We start from the raw sequence: 18,939 nt of genomic DNA on the forward strand, positions 1-18,939 counted from the left end.
AATATTGAAATTGTCACTATTTTCTAACATACCATAATTGAGATCACTAGAATTATATTAATACTTGTAATTTATAATGTACGATTGGTGGAGAAATCATGATGTAGAAATAAAAATAAAAATTAAAAAAACGAATGAGTAAATAAAATGTTAATCGGGTTTATGGAGGGGGAAAAAAAAGAAAATATAATGTTAGACCCAGTTGACTCACCTGAGTCGATCCCAAGTCACGACTCACCACACTCCGTCCCGATCCAGGGTGTTCGATGAGTCCACCAAAACCTCCCCAGATCTGAGAGAAAAAGGAAGCTCCTCTCCGAACTCTTCCACTCGCTCCTCTCTCTCACCATCTCCTTCTCCTTCTCCTTCATCCACCTTGGATCCAATTCCGGTTCGATCCGATCTGATCCGACGGCGGCAATGGAGCCGGACGTGAGCATGGAGACGGGCTCCATTATCCGCGTCGCGGTAGTCCCAGTAGGCGGACCCATCCCTCACCCCCGCCTCCGTGAGTATGTCGCCGTTATTGGTCGCCACACCCGGGTCGACCTCTCCGCCGTTAGCTCTTTCTACTCCGAGCACCAGAAGAGCCCCTTCGCCCACCAGCCCTGGGACACCGGCTGCCTCCGGTTCAAGTACATGCTCGGCGGTTCCCCTCCCTCCCCGTGGGAGGACTTCCAATCCAATCGCAAGATCCTCGCCGTCGTCGGCCTCTGCCATTGCCCTGTCTCCCCCGACCTCGATCTAGTCTCCGAGCAATTTGCCGCAGCTTCCAAGGGTTATACGTCCGCCCTTGCCCGCCGTTGCTTCGCCTTCTGCCCTACTGATGCTCAGGTTCGTGTAATTGATCTGGATAAATTCGTTTTTGCTGAGGGATCTAGGTCGGAGTCTGTAGTTTTATATGATGCCTCTTGCCATGTTGTGTTGTTTGCTTGATACATGCTGCCTTAGTGGCACTTATCTGACTGATCGAAATAGTAAATTTGTTTAGGAATGATCGGTTGATGATATCAGTTGAAGGATGATTCAAAAATATGATGTGCACTATTTTATCACAAGCATATTAGGATCAATAGAAAAAGAGGTGATACCTACTGAAGAATTACTTGGAACGTAGAATTCTATCTGTGCTGTCTATATTTGATGGATGGGTTTAAAACCTTGATTGATTGATTCTCACATGACTCTTGTCCCTTAACTGAATTCTCAATTTGCTTCATTTTTGTGCCTCGTGGTTATGTAGATCTCTTTAGCTCATACCACAAAAGTTGATTGAATCACTTAAAAGATGGAATTTTTAAATCAATATAGTGAGTTTGATGTTTTTCATGATCTTAGCTATTATTGCTGTTCTTCTATCTTGTTTTTAATATTTCTACTTGTTTTTTACCTTCATATTTTTAGAACTTACTGTTTTTATGTTTTCATGGCTATTGGGACAGTTGGAGGATAAGAAAAGAGAAGATATAATTCTGTTCCCTCCTTCGGATCGACAGACACTGGAATTTCATATGCTGACAATGGTGCAAGATCTTGCTGCTTCATTGTTGATGGAGTTTGAAAAATGGGTTCTTCATGCAGAGTCTGTGGGGACGATTTTAAAGACACCTTTGGACTCTCAATCTACTCTTGGTTCAGAGGAGGTTTATTTTTAGGTGTTCTAAGAATTAATGCAGTTGTTTTCTGGTGTTAACAATGTGCTAGGGCTCATTGAGTTATTGAAATATTCTCTATTTTGCTAGGTTATTAAAGCTAAAAAAAGAAGGCTTGGTCGTGCACAGAAGACAATAGGCGATTACTGTTTGTTAGCTGGATCACCTGTTGATGCTAATGCACATTATTCGACTGCAATAGAGCTTGCCAGATTGACCGGAGATGTGTTCTGGCATGCGGGGGCCCTGGAGGGTAGCGTTTGTGCCTTACTGGTAAACAGTTTCTTTTGTATAGCATATGCAATCATTGATTGCTTTCATGGTTGTGCACTGACAATTCAATTCTTAGTCAAAGAAAGTTTATTTAAACTATCGATACTTCTAGATTACTATCTTAGCATTTTGAAGCATCAACAGTTTCATGGTTGTGTACTGGCATTTTAGTGCCTAATCAAAGAAATACTAGATGTATTAATTCAAAATACCTTTAAAATACTACCTTAGCATATGCAATCGTCAGCTGTTTCATCTCTGTCCATTGGCACATGTATTTTTCGTCAAAGAAATTTTAACCCTATAAGTACAATTATATTTATAATGGTATATTTCTTCTTTTGTTTTTAACTCCAGCAATTTGCCTGAGATTCTCTTTTCTGTCAAGAGTGTATGATGCCTATAGTGCTTATTGTGCATTACAGTAAAACTTTGAGGTAGTATTTTGAAATGATCGATTTTTATCCATGCAGGTCGATCGTATGGACCAAAAGGATCCAGTTTTAGAGGAGGAAGTGAAGTATCGTTATTACTCTGTAATCCAGTTATACAGAAGAGCTTTTTTACAAGATAATGCCCAGAGGTACTGCTATTCATCAATATCAAAATATGTTCAGTACTCATTATAAAGTCTATCTGGCATACTTGGGACTAGATTGTCAACACTTCCATGATAATTGTTTGGTGAAAATTGTCACAAATCATGGAACTGTACTGATAGTGCTTCCTTCCTTTTGTCTTGGGTCGGCAATGTATCTAATTTGGTTTCTCCTCAAAGTTGTTATCTTAATTTCATTGATATAGGATCATCAGCTTCATTATCATTTAGACCAATTTTAAGATTGTCTTGCAACAATCACTATGAAACTTTAATATTTTTATAGGATGTAGAGGCATTGTGTTGAACTCTTGTTAACAAAAGGTGCATGGTCGTCATGGGCTGGTTCAAAAACCATCTGATCAGCACTTCCAATTTTAGTATTTTGCTGTAGGTCTCTTGTTCTAGTAATATTGAAAGACTTTTGCTGTGCCAGTATATGAATTTGACAATATCACAAATTATTCATCAGCTTAAATTATAGAGGCATTGACGTTCACTATTGTGAGGCCTTTCTTTTGAGATCTATTTTATTCCTCTTGAGCAAGTTGTTACTGAGCCATAATTGTATGTTATGAATAGTTATTAGTACTAAAAATGATAAAGAATGAATGTTCTATTATCAGCGACTTCATTTATATGCTTACAGAGTCAAGCTTGCTGCTCACATGAGTTGGAACTTCATAGATGTGCTTTTAAATTTTAATGCCATCTTTTCTGCATGTAAAGGCCGACTCCTCTATTCAAGCAAACTGATTTATTTTTTAAATTTTTTTAGAGTTTCAACAGTGAGTTTTGAGCTTGAAGCTGCACTGAAGCTGGCTAGATACCTTTGTCGGTAAGTCTGCATATTAATGTTTTCAATTTGCATAAACCTTTTTGGTTTGTATTGTGAAGTTCACAATGTAAATTCTCTATGATATTCATTCTTCAAGTGCTTGTAAAATTTTATTCTTTTCTACTTATGTTTGCTAGACGTGAGCTTGCTAAGGAGGTTGTAGAATTGTTGATGGGAGCTGCAGATGGTGCTAAGTCTCTTATTGATGCTAGTGACCGCCTGATATTATACGTTGAAATTGCAAGACTATTTGGAGCTCTTGGCTATCAACGTAAAGCAGCCTTTTTTTCACGTCAAGTTGCTCAGCTGTACCTGCAGCAGGATAATGCTTGTGCAGCTGTCAGTGCTATGCAGGTCTTGACCATGACCACAAATGCTTATCATGTCCAAAGTAGAAGGACCAGCACGAAACAGCATGCCTCTCAGCAGGTATGCCATTGTTGATCATGATGTTTAATATCCATTTACTCAAACTAGTTATTTTTATAATGTCTGTTTAAGTATTCCAATTGATGAATGTTTGTTTAAGGTTATTATCATCAGCAAATAAGCGAAAATCTAAATATCTACTACCTCTTAGTTAAGCTCTGTCAATCTCATGTAATTTTTAATTTTGAAGAAATAATGAAGTCAGTTCCTGGCCTCCTGCTGTTTGCAGAAATTCTCTGGCTCTAACCTTTGGTCAAGCATGACTTTACGTCTTGCTTGCGATTTCTCACTACCTTTAATTAAGTAATTACTAAAATGGGATTCCATAAAATTGATTGAAAGTAAGAAATTGTGTCTTCCTCTTGTTATTATTCTTGCACGTAGCAATAGTAAGTACAATCAGACTTTCATGAATGCATGTCCAGGACATAGTAAAAACTTTCTTGTTCTATGTGATTAAATTTGTTCTATATGTATATCCGGCATCACCGAATGATCTTTACCATAGTATTGGACAGGTATTGAAGATTTGGGTCTTTTATTTTTACTTCAGAATATTTTATACTAGCCTATATTTCAAGAACTAGAATTGTCTTGTGCAGATATCTTCAGACTTATGCCTCTCCTCACTATGAGCATGTACTACATGCTTTGAATTATGTCTGTTTTTTTACATGACAATATCCAGGCATAAACCTTTAGTGGTTATGTATATCCTATTTATGCATGAAGTGCTGATTGTTTAATCAGAATAGCAAGGTTGGATTGGTATGTATCTGTTGCGTAGTTTCTAGTACAGAGAAAGATTATTGTATATTTGTAAGGACAGGCAGCACCCTTCTCGGAATAACACAATTTCTTTACGAGGTTAACAAATTAATGTACAATTAACAAAGTTTATTATAGAGGCTTCCTTGTCCATTTCCTGTGATGTTGTCCCAGGATTTTATTAAATTTAGCTGAATTGCTCTCTTTTCGATTATAAAGGAACTTGGTACAACCCATGGTGATGGTGGAAAAGCGTACCCTCAATCAGTTGTTGCATTATTTGAGTCACAATGGAGCAGCCTACAAATGGTTGTTTTGAGAGAGATACTGATGTCTTCTGTTCGTGCTGGAGATCCTCTTTCAGCATGGAGTGCTGCAGCTCGTCTTCTTAGATCATTTTACCCTCTCATTACACCAGCAGGTCAGAGTGGGCTAGCAAGCTCACTTGGAAATTCTGCAGATAGGCTTCCATCAGGCACACGCTCTGCTGATCCTGCTCTTCCTTTCATCAGGTGATCTGTTCTTCCTTTGTTAACAAATTATGATTTTGTTTCCATAATAATTTGGTAATTTCTTGTACTATTTTTTTATGCATATAAATGCCTCGAGTGATATTTTCATGTTTTTCTGTTAATTTTATCTCCACATATGCCACTGTTTATGATATCTTTCTTCTGTTGATTATACCTGGCCAATTATGGAAAATCATGAAAAGCAAAATTTTCTGGAACTTTAATTTCAAAGTGTACACATTGCAAGTAGTCCTTTTGGTGCTAAGTTCTAAACCATTGAATCTTCCCACTTCTGTTGTTTGGGTAATCTAAGAGATGATCCCATCTTTCTTTTTCTTTTTTTGGCTTCAGTTCTAGTCTAAAAAAAATTCAGGATGCTTTGTTTGAGTCTTTGAGCATAACTTTAAAGAGAACAATAGAAGTTACACAGGCTTCTGAAGATATTCAAAAGTTATGTGGTGCGTCAGGGAGGAGCTTGGATCAATACTGTTTGATAGCTAGATTACCAATGGGCTATCTCCAGATAGAGCACCCCCATATACTGATTTTGCCAATCATTTTGATGCATCAGGTGATTATTTTAGAACAACTGAGTCAAACAGCTCCGCACTTATAAGCTGGTCAGTTAACTATTTTATCGTATGATGATAAGATTTTTTTTTTTTAATCTTGATAAAGAGCATCTTGAGATATCTTACAATTGGAACTTCTGTGGTAATTGTGCATGCTCATTTACATTTTAATATTTTCCTTATGTCTAAAGCTTTCCAGTAAACTTATACAACCAGGCAAAGAGAGAGAAAATGTTTTCCATAGTCATTCTGGTTTGTTACTGGAAATGCTTTGCAAAGGATTCTTTATTTTCTGACACACACTCATGATTCTTTATTTTCTTAAGCGAACACAGTCATTCTCTCCCCTCATCTGAAATTTTGGGTACATTCCACTATTTCAGTTCATAATCTTTTTCTTAAAATAAATAGGATGATAGATAAATGCATTATAATATATTTTAAATTCTGGATGCCAAATGGTCGTCATTAACGGTGTCCGATGGACATTATTATTATTATTATTATTATGCATTCTCACTTTCTGCATTTTAGGGCTTCCTTCTCTTTGGCAAGGAATGCTTCTCTGAGCGAGAGGCGTCATAAGATATATTGGTATTTCTCATGTAATGTGTATAATGAGTGCTTAACTTTTTTTTTTTTCTGTTTCAGGATCATAAGTGGTGATTTAGAAGTGTAGTAAACTACTTATTAGAGACAATCATGCTCAGAGAATTTTATATTTAATGAGAATGTAATTTCTTGATTTTATGAATATGTTCATATGGGTTAATTGCTAGATTTCTTATACCTCTCAGGTTACATTCCTTTCCACTCCATCCTGCACAAGCAGACATTATTAAGCGCAATCCACTGAAGAAGGAATGGTGGACTGGTTCAGCTCCTTCTGGACCTTTTATTTATACACCTTTCAGCAAGGGAAGTACAACTGATAGCAGTAAACAGGAACTAACTTGGATTGTTGGGGAGCCAGTTCAAGTTTTGGTGGAATTGGCAAATCCATGTAGCTTTGACCTTTTTGTCGAAAGCATTTATCTCTCTGTTCATTCTGGAAATTTTGATGCTTTCCCCGTAAGTGTGAGCCTTCCACCTAATACTGCCAAGGTGATTCTGTTGTCTGGAGTTCCAACAAAAGTTGGACCAGTTTCCATTCCTGGATGCGTTGTCCACTGTTTTGGCGTCATTGCAGAACACCTTTTCAGAGATGTCGATAATTTGCTCCTGGGAGCTTCACAGGGTCTTGTTCTTTCTGATCCTTTCAGATGCTGTGGTTCTAGCAGGATAAAAGCTGTTTCTTTTCCAAATATCTGTGTAGTTCCTCCTCTACCTTTGCTAGTCTCTCATGTGGTTGGTGGAGATGGTTCTATTGTTTTGTATGAAGGTGAAATTCGTGATATTTGGATAAGTCTGAAAAATGCTGGAACAGTGCCAGTTGAACAAGCAAACATCACACTATCAGGGAAGAATCAAGATTCTGTTATTTCAATTGCACATGATGCACTGATGACAGCCCTTCCTCTAAAACCAGGTGGTGAAGTGACATTTGGAGTGACTTTGAAGGCATGGCAACTTAGTTTGGTGGATTTTGAATTTGATGCAAGCAAGACTCCCAACAGTGCACGAAGGATATCCAAAGAAGGAAACAGTCCGCTTTTACTCATCCATTATGCTGGTAAGTATCTAGCTCTGCATAAATTCCCACAGTTCATTTATGCTTATTCTTTCAGTCTCTTTTTGCTAATTTTTGGTGGACTTACATTGCTGAATACTTGCTCAGTTTTGTGCAAGCTAGTAGTTGCATTTAGTACTAAAAAATAAAAGTATATGCATCCAATATTCATATGATGACATAAAAATCTAATATTTAGGGTTGACAAAGAAGTTTGGAAACTTCTATTTTCTTATTATGTTTTGAGATGTTTAATCTACTATTGAAGTCAGAAAATTCTTGACTTTCAAGGCAAAGTCTAGTCCTCATAATTGTGTAAAGCAATGTTTTAAATCCAGACCATCCTAGTTGAACTGGTTGAACCATTACTGTTGGGTGTAGTTCATCCTGTTATCTGATATCTGCATTCTTGGACTTTTTAGTGAGTCTATTTGATCATTGGGATAAGCACAACGGCATTTCATGTAAGCTAACCAATTCCTGTTTGTTATCCCAGGCCCATTAACGCATCCTGGTGAATCTGAAAACATTGAGAATTCTGTGCCTCCAGGGAGGCGCTTGGTTGTTCCACTGAATGTTTGTGTTCAACAGGGTTTACGTTTTGTAAAGGCTCGCTTGCTCGCGATGGAAATTCCTGCCCGCGTTAGTGAGACCCTTTCAACACCTTTCAATGCTGAAAAGAGTATAACTCAAGAGGTTGAGTCTCAGGGTAAGGATGGCAGCCTGATGAAGATTGACCCATATAAAGGAAGCTGGGGACTACGACTTCTGGAACTTGAATTGTCTAATCCAACTGATGTGGTGTTTGAGGTTGATGTTTCTGTCCAGGTGGATAGTCCAAAGAATGAGCACATGTCTGTTCTCAACTGTAATACTTATGATGTAGGGTATCACAAGACCAGAATTGATCGTGATTACTCTGCAAGGGTTCTAATACCTCTTGAGCATTTCAAGCTACCTGTTTTGGATGGTTCTTTCCTTTTGAAGGATACTCATACAGATGATGTTCTTGGAAGTAAAATTCCTACCACAGCAGAAAGGAATGCAAAGGCCGAGTTGAATGCTTCTATCAACAACTTAATTTCAAAAATTAAAGTAAGATGGCAGTCTGGACGAAACAGCTGTGGCGAGTTGAATATCAAAGATGCTACTCAAGCGGCATTACAAGCATCAGTAATGGACATATTATTGCCCGACCCTCTAACCTTCGGCTTCAGGCTGGCAAAGATTGCAGCAGAATCTAACACAAACAGTGCTCATTCTGATCAATCTACTAAGGAGACCAATTTAAGAAGTAAAGATTCTATTTCAGCTCATGAAATGACTCATATGGAAGTTGTGATTCGAAACAACACAAAAGAAATGATCGAAATGAGCCTCAATATTACATGTCAAGATGTAGCAGGAGAGAATTGCTTTGAGGGAAACAATGCAACTGTCCTATGGGCTGGTATGATGCAACTTATTTTGATTACTGATTCAACTAATTTTTCTTGTGTATGTCAGTAGTATTTCTTTCCGTATTTTATCTCAAGAAATTGCATGAAACACAGGTGACTAGTATTATGCAATGATCTAGATCAGATTTTACAAACTGATTCATTGATACACCCAGATGCTAAAGGTTAAATGAGACCCACTGGCATCCCAAGCTAGTTCACCTTTTCTTTTAACTAAGCATGGAGCCAGTTACAGGGAGTAATTATTCTCTTCAACTTATATATTATCAGCTTACTGATGAAAGTCCAACTCTTTTCACAATATACTTTTAAGACAGCTATAAAAGACTGACTTAGGATAAAATGGAGACAAAAATAAGGAGATTGTTAAGGATATCCCATGTAGATTTATATTAGGATGTTAAAAGTAAAAATAAAAAAATAAAAAAGCTTCTATAGGTTGTGTGATAGTGTGATCACTATATAATCCTCAAGCTGAAAGGAAAATTTTATAGGAAGGCTTCGGCAATGATTTATGAATGTTGGACAACCTAGGAAAGTAAAAAACATATAAAAGATGATTGTCACCTAGACTACAGTGTTTGGCTAATCAGGGGATTTACTAGAAAAGATTGAATAGGAAATGGTTATATAAGAGAAAAGTTGGTGTAGGACTAGATAAGTTCTGTAAGAGCCCGCTCGATATGGTTTCAGCATGTCAACTGAAGAAGACCACATAGTGCATCAATATGATGGGATTCAAGTTATAAGTTCCTTGACCAGAACTGACGTGATAGGAAATTAAGAAAGCAAATAATAACACTTGCTTTTACTGTTTTACATAGTCATGAAAAATGCTTGGTTGTTGCAGTCTTTTTTCCATTGTTACTCTGGATTTAGAAACTGATCTGTTTGGTTTATCTTGGCTGATGCTACTTTGCATGTTTGAGTAGTGTTATTCTATCTTACCAGTAAAATACAGATGATCTGCTCTTTTTCTTGACTTTAAAAGTATTGAAGTTGCTTCATTGACGACGACGGTTGCCATGCTCTCTTTCATCTTTCCATTAGCATTATTGTCAGCAGTGCCTTTAGTTTATCATACAATTTTCTCTCTCAGGTGTTCTGAGTGACATCCATCTGGAGGCTCCACCGCAGCAAGAGATAACACATACCTTCTCATTTTACTTTCTAGTGCCAGGAGACTACAGTCTCCTAGCCACCGCTGTTATAACGGATGCAACTGATGTCCTCCGAGCTCGAGCGAGGGCAGATTCCCCTGATGAGCCAATCTTTTGCCGTGGTTCTCCTTTCCATGTCGGTGTTATTGGTACATCTTAGACGATGAAATTTCAGTATGTTTAGAGAAAGTGTTCAGCACCATATGATTAGCACATGTAGTTGTCAAAGTATCATGAGCATTCAAGTATTTATGCAATCAATTCTTTTTCTCCGGCTCAGGATAGATTTTACTTGAAATTGATCATCTATACTGATGTAGTCGTCCGAATATATATTGTATCATTGCTGCCACTTTTTCCCGGACTGAAGTCGGATGTAAATGTTATTTACTTTTAGAGCTTGTTGCTTGTATATGGTTTGTTGGATTGCATGCATCACTATAAGAAAATTCGCATAAATCAAGTTTGTCATCATCTAAATTTGGAATCATGATGGTCTCCTTCGTCTTGCGTGGGAGCCTTGTCTAAATGACTCTGCCATGTTGGCGGAGATTTGGGCAATCCGTATGGGGTTGCGTCTAGCGGAGAGCAATTGGAGATTAGAGGTGGAAACAGACTCTCTCGAGGTGGTCAAGATCCTTCAGGGAAACAGGAAATGCCCATGGAAGATCATAGGCATAGTAGATAAGTGTAAAAGACTCTCAAGGAAAGTTAAAGAAATTAGGATAGTTTATGTTGGGAGCTGGACAGCTAACCGAGGCAGAGAGGCTGTCTCTCAGATTGTTCTTGGGACTTCGGATTTCATTCCCCCAGATCTATGTAATATCTTTAATTTGGGTACTCTGCCACGTCAGGTGGTAGAAATAGCTAATTGAATACAACAGCTCCTTTTCTCGAAAAAAAAGAAAGAAATTTGGAATCATGATTAGTCATACAAGACACTGAGATACAAGTAGCCTTAATATTTATTTCTCAAAGCCTAAAGTATAAGACAACTGATATATATCAATAAATTTAAGTCGGTGAATAATAAAAACTCCTAAGGCTAAGTAAGAAATAAGTACTAGGCAACTAAGGTCTTGCAAAAATAATGCTGAAATAACTATTATGATCAAAGTGGAAACAAAAATCCTAAGTTTAGAACAGTTCCAGTGCACAACATTCATTCGACATAAGACCTTTTTAGCTCAGTGGGTGTACCTATTTTGTATAGGTATGATAACAATTGAAAATCATAATACATAAAAACTAAGGATGTTTACGACATTAATAGTATATGAAAGCATATAAATAGTAAAGCATGACTAATAACAGTACGAGTTACAAATTGATAATGTCATTACACAAAATCTTTCAATCTCACTCGAATGCCATATTTCATCACCCTCGAGATGAAGTTCGAATTTTTTTCTTATGAATGACTCGATTAAGGTCATTAGGAGGTGTCAGTTAATAATAAATGCATTATATCTTTTTCTCTAATCATTGAGACATATTAGAGTCACCATAGAAATTCAATCTAACCCAGACTATTTCTTAACATTGCCAGAATCATATAATAAATTAATTGTAATGATCTAGAATAGGTATATTTACTGAATCACCTAATAATTATAATTAATATATTTAAAGTTTTGCATAATATTACATAAAAAATATTATTATGTAAATAATAATATTTCACGAAGATTAACATTGCTAAAGAGGTAATGTGATGCTTACAATGCAGTAGCATACACATGTTTTCATAAAATATGAGTGAAAACCATAAATGAATTCACTCACTTATGGTCCACTTAGAAAAAAAATCTAAAATTAAGAATCTATGTGGGAAGAAAAATCCACGTAGTAGATGAGATCGTTTTCTAGCTTCTTCTCTTTCTTCGGCACTGTACCATTGATACATTACTGCCGCCTTTTTTTTTTCTCGACTGCGAAGATATTATATAAAAAGAAGCCCACAACTAATTCAGGGTTAGTAATTGGTTAAGTTTATGAACCCATCTTGGTAAAACTAGCCATCTAGTTGAGCCAAATCTATGTGTGTTTGAATAAGAATGAATAAGAATCAATTGAATCTTATCTATTCTACTTTTAAGTCTAACCTCCAAACAGATCACCAAGACTTTATGTCACTATTTGATGTCCTAATTAAACCTACATGAATGAAATAACCCATTTTACCATTATGTTAGCATTTAACCAAACATTAAAAAAAGACAAACAATTAATTGGTAAACTTATATAACCTTATGGTACATGTACAATTATATTAATGAAAAGTGTTCTCTAATTCTAGTAAAAGTGATTCATAATTGAAGAAATCTTGGGTTCTTACAAATTAAGTTAATGCCATCAACTTGCTGCTTTAACCGTTACTACGTCAGCAAAGTTGTCGGTTGTAGATGTGATCAATAACGTGCATCAGTTATTGCCAGGTACATAATTTTTCATATCAACATGGGAAACTCGAGCTTACATAAACTTGACGTCATTAAGCAAATATTATATATATATATATATATATGTTATAGATTGATAGATTTCAAAACACCGATGTGTCAAACTTTAATAAAATCTCTTCAGCTGTCTTCTTATAGTTTGGATCGTCGATGCCTACTCCAACATCCAACTTTAATAGGGTTAAAGTATCCACATTGTATCAGCATGTACACGTAGTAGAAAGCTACAGTTAGAATCAGTGGGGATGATGTGATCGAGTCACTTCACGTCCAGAGTTTTTTTTTTTTGTACGTCAGGATATGTAGTACATTCTCTGACGTGTCAGCTTTGTCCATGCAAGAGATGAATCGCTAGGATTAGTACTAGACTGGGATGTACGTACGACATGCTACGTTTCATGCAGTAAATGCCATATCTTTTTAATTTGCAACCAATTCAAAAATCTAATACGTGCTTCCATTCGGATAATATATATGCATGTCGTTGTTTTAAATTCGTGTAATTAATCTTTAGTTGTACAACGTGTAACTATCGCAAGTCCAATCACAAAGATACGAGTTCATGATATCACGGGATAAAAAAGAAGCAGGATATATACATATTATATATATATATATATATATATATATATATATATATAACTCCATTTAAGTGGTGAGATGACGATAGAATCGATCATGGAGTAGTAGCGAGAAGCGAGTTCCTCACACTTTAATTATAGCTACGTCAGATGAAACTTCGAGATGGATTAATTAGGGCAGCGTATCAAGATGATCAGCGTACGTTGTGATCGAGTTCGTAGGACTCCAGTGTACTAGCTGTCGTTTTGTACTATATATACGCAACGAGTGATCATGATCTATCTGTCTATCTATCTATCTATCTATATGCTGAGGATTATATATAATGATATTGCCAATCTTATTAGGATTGCATGCGTAGTTATATATTAGCTGATATTTTTATATATGAACATAACAATTAAACCAAAACAAACCTTTATACGAACACTTACACACGCAGCCAAACAAACTACCCAAAATCGAAACCAAAAAGGAAAGAAGGAAAGAAGTAAATCAAGCCATAGAAGTACATTTCTCCCTGTTCGTCTCAGGGGAGGGGGTTAATGAACGAGTCCTTGAATCCGTTCACCGCCTTTCGGATCCCCTTACTATCACCACCATCACCTCTCTTCCTCTTCCTCTTCTTCTTCTTCTTCTTCCTAGCAGTAGCAGTAGCGGTGGCAGCGATGGTCGGGGAGGACGCCGAGGTGGATAGGAATTGGGAATCGGGGATGGCAAAGTTGGTGCGGGCCTTGGAGCCCCGCATGCGGCGGGCGGCGGCGTCGTAGGCCTTGGCGGCGTCCTCGGCGGTGTCGTAGGTGCCGAGCCAGTGGCGGCACCGCCCCACCCGGTCCCTTATCTCCGCCGACCACCGCCCCCACGGCCGCTTCCGCACTCCTCTGTACCTTGTGCTCCTCCTACTCCCCCCAACGCTGACCTCACCGCCGCCTCCTTTTCTTACCTCGTCCTCCTTTTTGGGCGTCGGGGGATCCTTACCGAAGAGGACGTAGTAGCCCACCACCGCCGCGATCCCTTCTAGAACCGGTGGGTCCGGCTCGGGTGGGGTTGTGGCGGCGGTAGAGTCTACTACTTCCATGGGCGTGTATTAGTGTGTGTTTCTTTTGGTAGTGGAGAGAGAGAGAGAGAGAGAGAGAGAGAGAGAGAGAGAGAGAGGTGAGTGGGGTGAGGGGGGTCTTTTAACTTTGTGGGGGGACGTTCGGAGAGGTCGGGTCACCGTGGGGTGGAGATACCGGAGAGTAGGTGAAAAGAGAGCGAATGGATTTGTGTGGGAATTTGTTGGTATATGGAGAGAGAGATCTAGAGACAGCGAGAGACTGACGCTGTGATATGCTTCTGATGTACGATTACGGATGTTGGTGGTTGGGGGGGGGGGGGAGAGAAAAGCTTAGTCTTAATTTTCTAAAGAATAAACTTAATTAAATATAAAAAAATTATCAAAAATATTTAATTAGTGCAAATATGGACCAAAGACAAAACTTTTATTGTCGTGTCTTGGACCACGTCGGCGGCTTCTTACAGGACGGGTTAGTCACGCGCATAATATGCAACCAGTGTCTATAAACTTGGAAACCAAGAGCTATATATATATATATATATATATACTTACTTTGTAATCATCTTGTAGCTAGCCTCTGAGATTGTGCCATGGCCAAAAGGAAAAGGGTCTTGCCCTTTTCGTGGAATGTTTACTGCACGTTTAACTAGGACTCGATTGTTCCAACTTCGGGAAGAATGCTTTTGTCTTTGATAAAGACGGACACGTTCATTATTTGATAACACATATTTTGTAGGTTAGTTTATACATTAATTCTAACACATTAATTATTTTGGGAGAATCCAATTCTGCTCGGAAAATTTCTATGCCCTATGTATTTTCTTTTAAACATAATTAGAGCAGTCAGATGATACATTGTCATGTCTCCAACATGCACTTGAACTGACCTGAATGGATCACCCACTAAAATATCACGCTTGGATTAGCTCCACTATTTAGCCTATGACTAACATATCGTATAGTTGATTCAATTTGCGAAATGTGCAACCCTAATGTGTTTCTAGGAATTGACAGGGTTACTTTTTTCTTCAAAATTACTAGTCAACTATATTATATTATTTATCCTAAGGATAGTTTAATCCTAAAATTTAAAAAATTATATTTTAAAAAATAAATGTGTGATTAAGATATAATTTTATATAAGCCATATGATCTGATGTACTTAAATCTAAATATTAGTTAAAAATTGCTAAATAATGAAAGAAATTAATGCAACTGTGTTTTAGTTTTAAATTATTTAGAATTTTAGACCAACTAGTTGAACCAGTAACCCAATATCCAAACCTTTAACTAGTTAACATCCAATCTAATTCTACTGCCTGACACCAATAGACTATAATTAATCCAGCTCTCCGTTGGAAGATCGTCTCGGTTTATTACTTCCTCATTATTATCCTAATCTTATCTTAATTTCCCATTTGTTCCATGACCTCGTATAACAACACAAACACTACCACAACCAAGTGCTCAATTCCCACGTCTATTTGACTAATAAATAATTTCACGACCGTTGGCTACGCGGTCTGAGATCGATTTCCTAACCACTTCCTTACCTCCTCCCCTCTCTCTTCTAAACAAATTAATATAAACTCCATTCTTCAAACATCCTACGCCTCTTTCTCCTTCTTACCTTTTTCTGATCTCTAGAATGGCAACTCTTCATGAGTCAATGCCGGAAAACGACTTTCCCGAGGTGTTCGACGACGAGCTCGGATCGAAACCGCACTGCATCGACTTCGTCTGCGTCGCATGCCGGCCGCGAAGGCGGGGCTACGCCGGGTATAGGTCTCTAGTTCATGAAGATTGCAACAAGGAGAGGTGGTGGGAGGAAAGACTGGGCCGGATAAGATGGAAGAGCATTGTGCCTGAGATCATGCAACGTAACAATACTACAAATAAGAGAAGGCATAATAGCGAGATAAGGTTTAGTTATGACTCGAGGAGCTACGCCTTGAATTTTGACGAGGGGGAGGATCGTGGAGTTGCATCTGTAAGGCGAGTCGTGTGATGTTATGATCTTGGTAGATATACAGATATGGTACTGAGAATTATAGTGGTTTAATTAGCATGCACATTAGTTTCTTTGTTTGCTTAATTTTGTTGAGCTATTAGTCTTTGTTATTGACCTTTGTATGCCTGTAAGACATCATACTTCGATCCATTATTATTGTTGACTTCCGAATCGTATTAATGCACATTCGTATAGTAAAGACTAGATTTTGATCTACAGAAGTAAATAATCAAAGAACGATAAATAGATCATAATACATTAAGTTGTCAGCACGTCGTAGATTAATTTAATTCTGGCTTCAATTTTGTCATCAAGATTTTGTCACTTAATTTGGCAAGAAAAAAAAAATCTCATACTTTTGTTTGTTAGCATGACTTTTAATTATTTACATTCTCATTTTTAACCAATAGAAGATTGTGTGATTCAAACTTGCAGCGTTAAAGTCCTTTATCTTATCTGAAACAGACAGTTAAAAGCATTTTCCCCACAACAATGGTCTCCAAAATTCAGAATAGCCAGCAATTATCTCTCTCTTAATTAGCTTCTCAGCTTGGCTTATCTCTTGGTTAGTTAAAAGATGTAAAGATATTTAAGTAATGAATATTACTATGCTTACAAACCCTCTACAAATATCTAAAAAGAAAATAATAAGATAATGTGGCATTTTAGTAATCCTTCATTTTTTCCCTCTTTCTATAACAACCAACATAATGAGCACATAAAATGATAACACGTTGTCACGTTATGTAGAATATTTATGGATAAAATTGTTGCTTAGTTTGACTTAACTCAGAATAGCCTTTGAATTTATCGGAGATTCATAAGAGTACATTGGAACGCATTCTGATAATCCTCACAAGATTTATCTTTACAAGACACACCTATAAATGCTATTATGATGATTTTTAAGGAGAAAGCTTTGTAGTAAGAGGAGAGGGCTTTTGAGAAAGCATACATCTATTATATTTGAAAGATATGGAAAACTTAAAAAATACTTATATTTTGTATATCTAGTAATGTATTGAAGTTTACATCATTTTAATTTGTTGCACTTGCAGGTATAGTATATATATATCTGTTGCTTTTGGCACAAGTATTGTTGCTTTCTGCTGCAGTTGCATCAATCAGCTTCATCTTTTAATTTAAATATAATTCTCCTCAGGAGTTAATGGGTGTCAATTCTGTATAGTGGCACACCAATAAAGCCAATTCAGTGTGGAGACATACCAATCCAGAGAGCGAGCCCACCAACCTTTATTGCGATCTGATGGTATATCTCTTTTCTTATCCTCTTCCATTAACTTCTTTCTGCATTAGTCCCAGCAATATCTAACTGATAATTTTCCTGGGAAATTTAGGATCGAGGTTTCTTTCGAATGAAGAAAATACTGACTCAACTGCAAATCTATGCAAAGTTTTGCAAACCAAACAGTAGATTAACAATTCCATTGACGCATGAGATGTAATCCTCACATTAAGCAACTATCTATATCTATATCTATACATATGTGCAGTACGTCCGGCAAATCGGGCAGTTGGAGCTTGTCTTGATCCATGGGGCGGCGCAGCTCCAATGGAACCGATGACTGCACGTCAGGTGAAGTAGAATATCGCCGGTCTTGAAATCCTCCAAGCAGACGGCGCACTCGACTTGCTCCGCCGCCTTCCAACCCAGCTTGCTCCAGCTAAACCTTCTCATGCTCTTCTTGGAAGAGTAAACCTCTCTTTGCAGGCAACCACCACCTTTCTTCTTGTCTCCAATGCTCTCCATGCTAACAAGCACGCAAAACGAACGGAAAGACATCAACAACTTATATTGATATGCAAACCTACAAATTATGATCGTCACTCCGTCTCCTCTCACCTCTTGATCTCGGGCTCTCTCGTCTGACTCCTTAGCTTCTCATCCAACCTCTCCTTCGCCTCGCGAGCGATGCTTCCGAGAGTGCAATCGTGGAGCTCTTTGCTGAGGCTGCTTCGTTGCTAATTATTAGCAATGGTGTAGGACAGTTAGGAACAAGATTAATGTATTCTATTCGACTAGAGTGGGGTACGATGGATACGTACGTTCAAGCAAAACGGCGATCTCTCCGACGAGCCACCTTGGTGGATCCTCCTCCTCCTAGCGAATTCGACTCCCGGGAGCATCCCTGCCATCTCAAGTTAATAATCGTCAACAGGTGGGGGTATAGATGAGGAGAGGAGAGGAGAGGAGAGGATTCTTTTTGGGTCATTTGGCCGACAAGGACCAGGCACTTGGAGAAAAAGATAAGCACCACCATCATGTGGCTCTCGATATATCTTCCTTCTCTCGGCCTACCTATTAATTACCAGAGCCCACATAGTTGATTGCACACTGTTGTTCATTCGATCGTGTCTCCTTTTAATTGATTCTCTCTCTCTCTCTCTCTCTGTGGAGAAACTTTTAGGAACTTCCATTGGTCTATTGGAATGCAGTGTGCGTAGGATTGCTTGATTGGAAAACGATCAAACATACATTATTGAGTCTAATTACAAGAGCAAAACAGAGCATTTCAGAAAACAAGAAGATAGCTCTGAGTCGATGTTTAAAGGCATAAGTTATTAGGTATCATATCAATAATTATGTATTATTTTTTTTTCATTATAACAAGTTGGTTTTGATAAAGATCAATCTTGAAGTTGATTTATTAAAAGAAAAAGCAACCACATAAGACATTTTTGGGCCTCTTAACATCATTGAAATTTCCATTTCAACCTTGGCCTAATTTAAGAATAGAGTAACAAAAAGAATGTTAAGGTGATTCAGAAATCACAATTTGAATCACAAGCAGGACTCTCTGATAAACGATATCAGAGAGTCCTGCTTGTGATTAACTCTCTGATATGATGGCGTGCATTATTGATGGACTCTCTG

General features: G+C 37.7%; 3 protein-coding genes across 3 annotated transcripts; 1 reads left to right on the forward strand and 2 right to left on the reverse strand.

Moving 5' to 3' along the window:
- Positions 1 to 283: 283 nt before the first annotated feature.
- LOC140798866 (trafficking protein particle complex II-specific subunit 120 homolog) lies at positions 284 to 10,343 on the forward strand. Its single transcript, XM_073152955.1, has 10 exons — positions 284 to 834; positions 1,443 to 1,643; positions 1,743 to 1,925; positions 2,399 to 2,508; positions 3,302 to 3,361; positions 3,499 to 3,790; positions 4,778 to 5,070; positions 6,440 to 7,314; positions 7,808 to 8,761; positions 9,871 to 10,343. Exons 1-10 carry the CDS (start codon positions 421 to 423, stop codon positions 10,089 to 10,091), a joined length of 3,603 nt encoding a protein of 1,200 aa, XP_073009056.1. The 5' UTR covers positions 284 to 420; the 3' UTR covers positions 10,092 to 10,343.
- A 3,032-nt stretch (positions 10,344 to 13,375) lies between these two features.
- On the reverse strand, positions 13,376 to 14,079 carry LOC140802735 (ethylene-responsive transcription factor ERF084). The gene has a single exon (XM_073158316.1). The coding sequence runs from the start codon at positions 14,051 to 14,053 to the stop codon at positions 13,505 to 13,507; it is 549 nt and encodes a 182-aa protein (XP_073014417.1). The 5' UTR covers positions 14,054 to 14,079; the 3' UTR covers positions 13,376 to 13,504.
- A 3,379-nt stretch (positions 14,080 to 17,458) lies between these two features.
- Positions 17,459 to 18,351, reverse strand: LOC140797031 (uncharacterized). Its single transcript, XM_073150303.1, has 3 exons — positions 18,111 to 18,351; positions 17,908 to 18,026; positions 17,459 to 17,815 (listed from the first exon to the last, which is right to left on the reverse strand). The coding sequence occupies exons 1-3, from the start codon at positions 18,198 to 18,200 to the stop codon at positions 17,542 to 17,544; spliced, it is 483 nt and encodes a 160-aa protein (XP_073006404.1). The 5' UTR covers positions 18,201 to 18,351; the 3' UTR covers positions 17,459 to 17,541.
- Positions 18,352 to 18,939: the final 588 nt, after the last annotated feature.

This window comes from Typha latifolia, chromosome 1 (assembly GCF_019914945.1).
Source record: "Typha latifolia isolate L0001 chromosome 1, TyphaL0001v2, whole genome shotgun sequence".
NCBI lineage: Eukaryota > Viridiplantae > Streptophyta > Magnoliopsida > Poales > Typhaceae > Typha > Typha latifolia.

What these genes read in the sequence shown, in the direction of transcription:
- LOC140798866 (XM_073152955.1), top strand. Translation starts at nt 421, where the DNA reads ATGGAGCCGGACGTGAGCATGGAGACGGGCTCCATTATCCGCGTCGCG. An exon ending in TTACAAGATAATGCCCAGAG is followed by an intron (nt 2,509 to 3,301) that starts GTACTGCTATTC and finishes AAATTTTTTTAG; the next exon opens with AGTTTCAACAGTGAGTTTTG. An exon ending in CTGGCTAGATACCTTTGTCG is followed by an intron (nt 3,362 to 3,498) that starts GTAAGTCTGCAT and finishes TATGTTTGCTAG; the next exon opens with ACGTGAGCTTGCTAAGGAGG.
- LOC140802735 (XM_073158316.1), bottom strand. Translation starts at nt 14,053, where the DNA reads ATGGAAGTAGTAGACTCTACCGCCGCCACAACCCCACCCGAGCCGGAC.
- LOC140797031 (XM_073150303.1), bottom strand. Translation starts at nt 18,200, where the DNA reads ATGGCAGGGATGCTCCCGGGAGTCGAATTCGCTAGGAGGAGGAGGATC. An exon ending in GATCGCCGTTTTGCTTGAAC is followed by an intron (nt 18,027 to 18,110) that starts GTACGTATCCAT and finishes GCTAATAATTAG; the next exon opens with CAACGAAGCAGCCTCAGCAA. An exon ending in AGAGAGCCCGAGATCAAGAG is followed by an intron (nt 17,816 to 17,907) that starts GTGAGAGGAGAC and finishes CGTGCTTGTTAG; the next exon opens with CATGGAGAGCATTGGAGACA.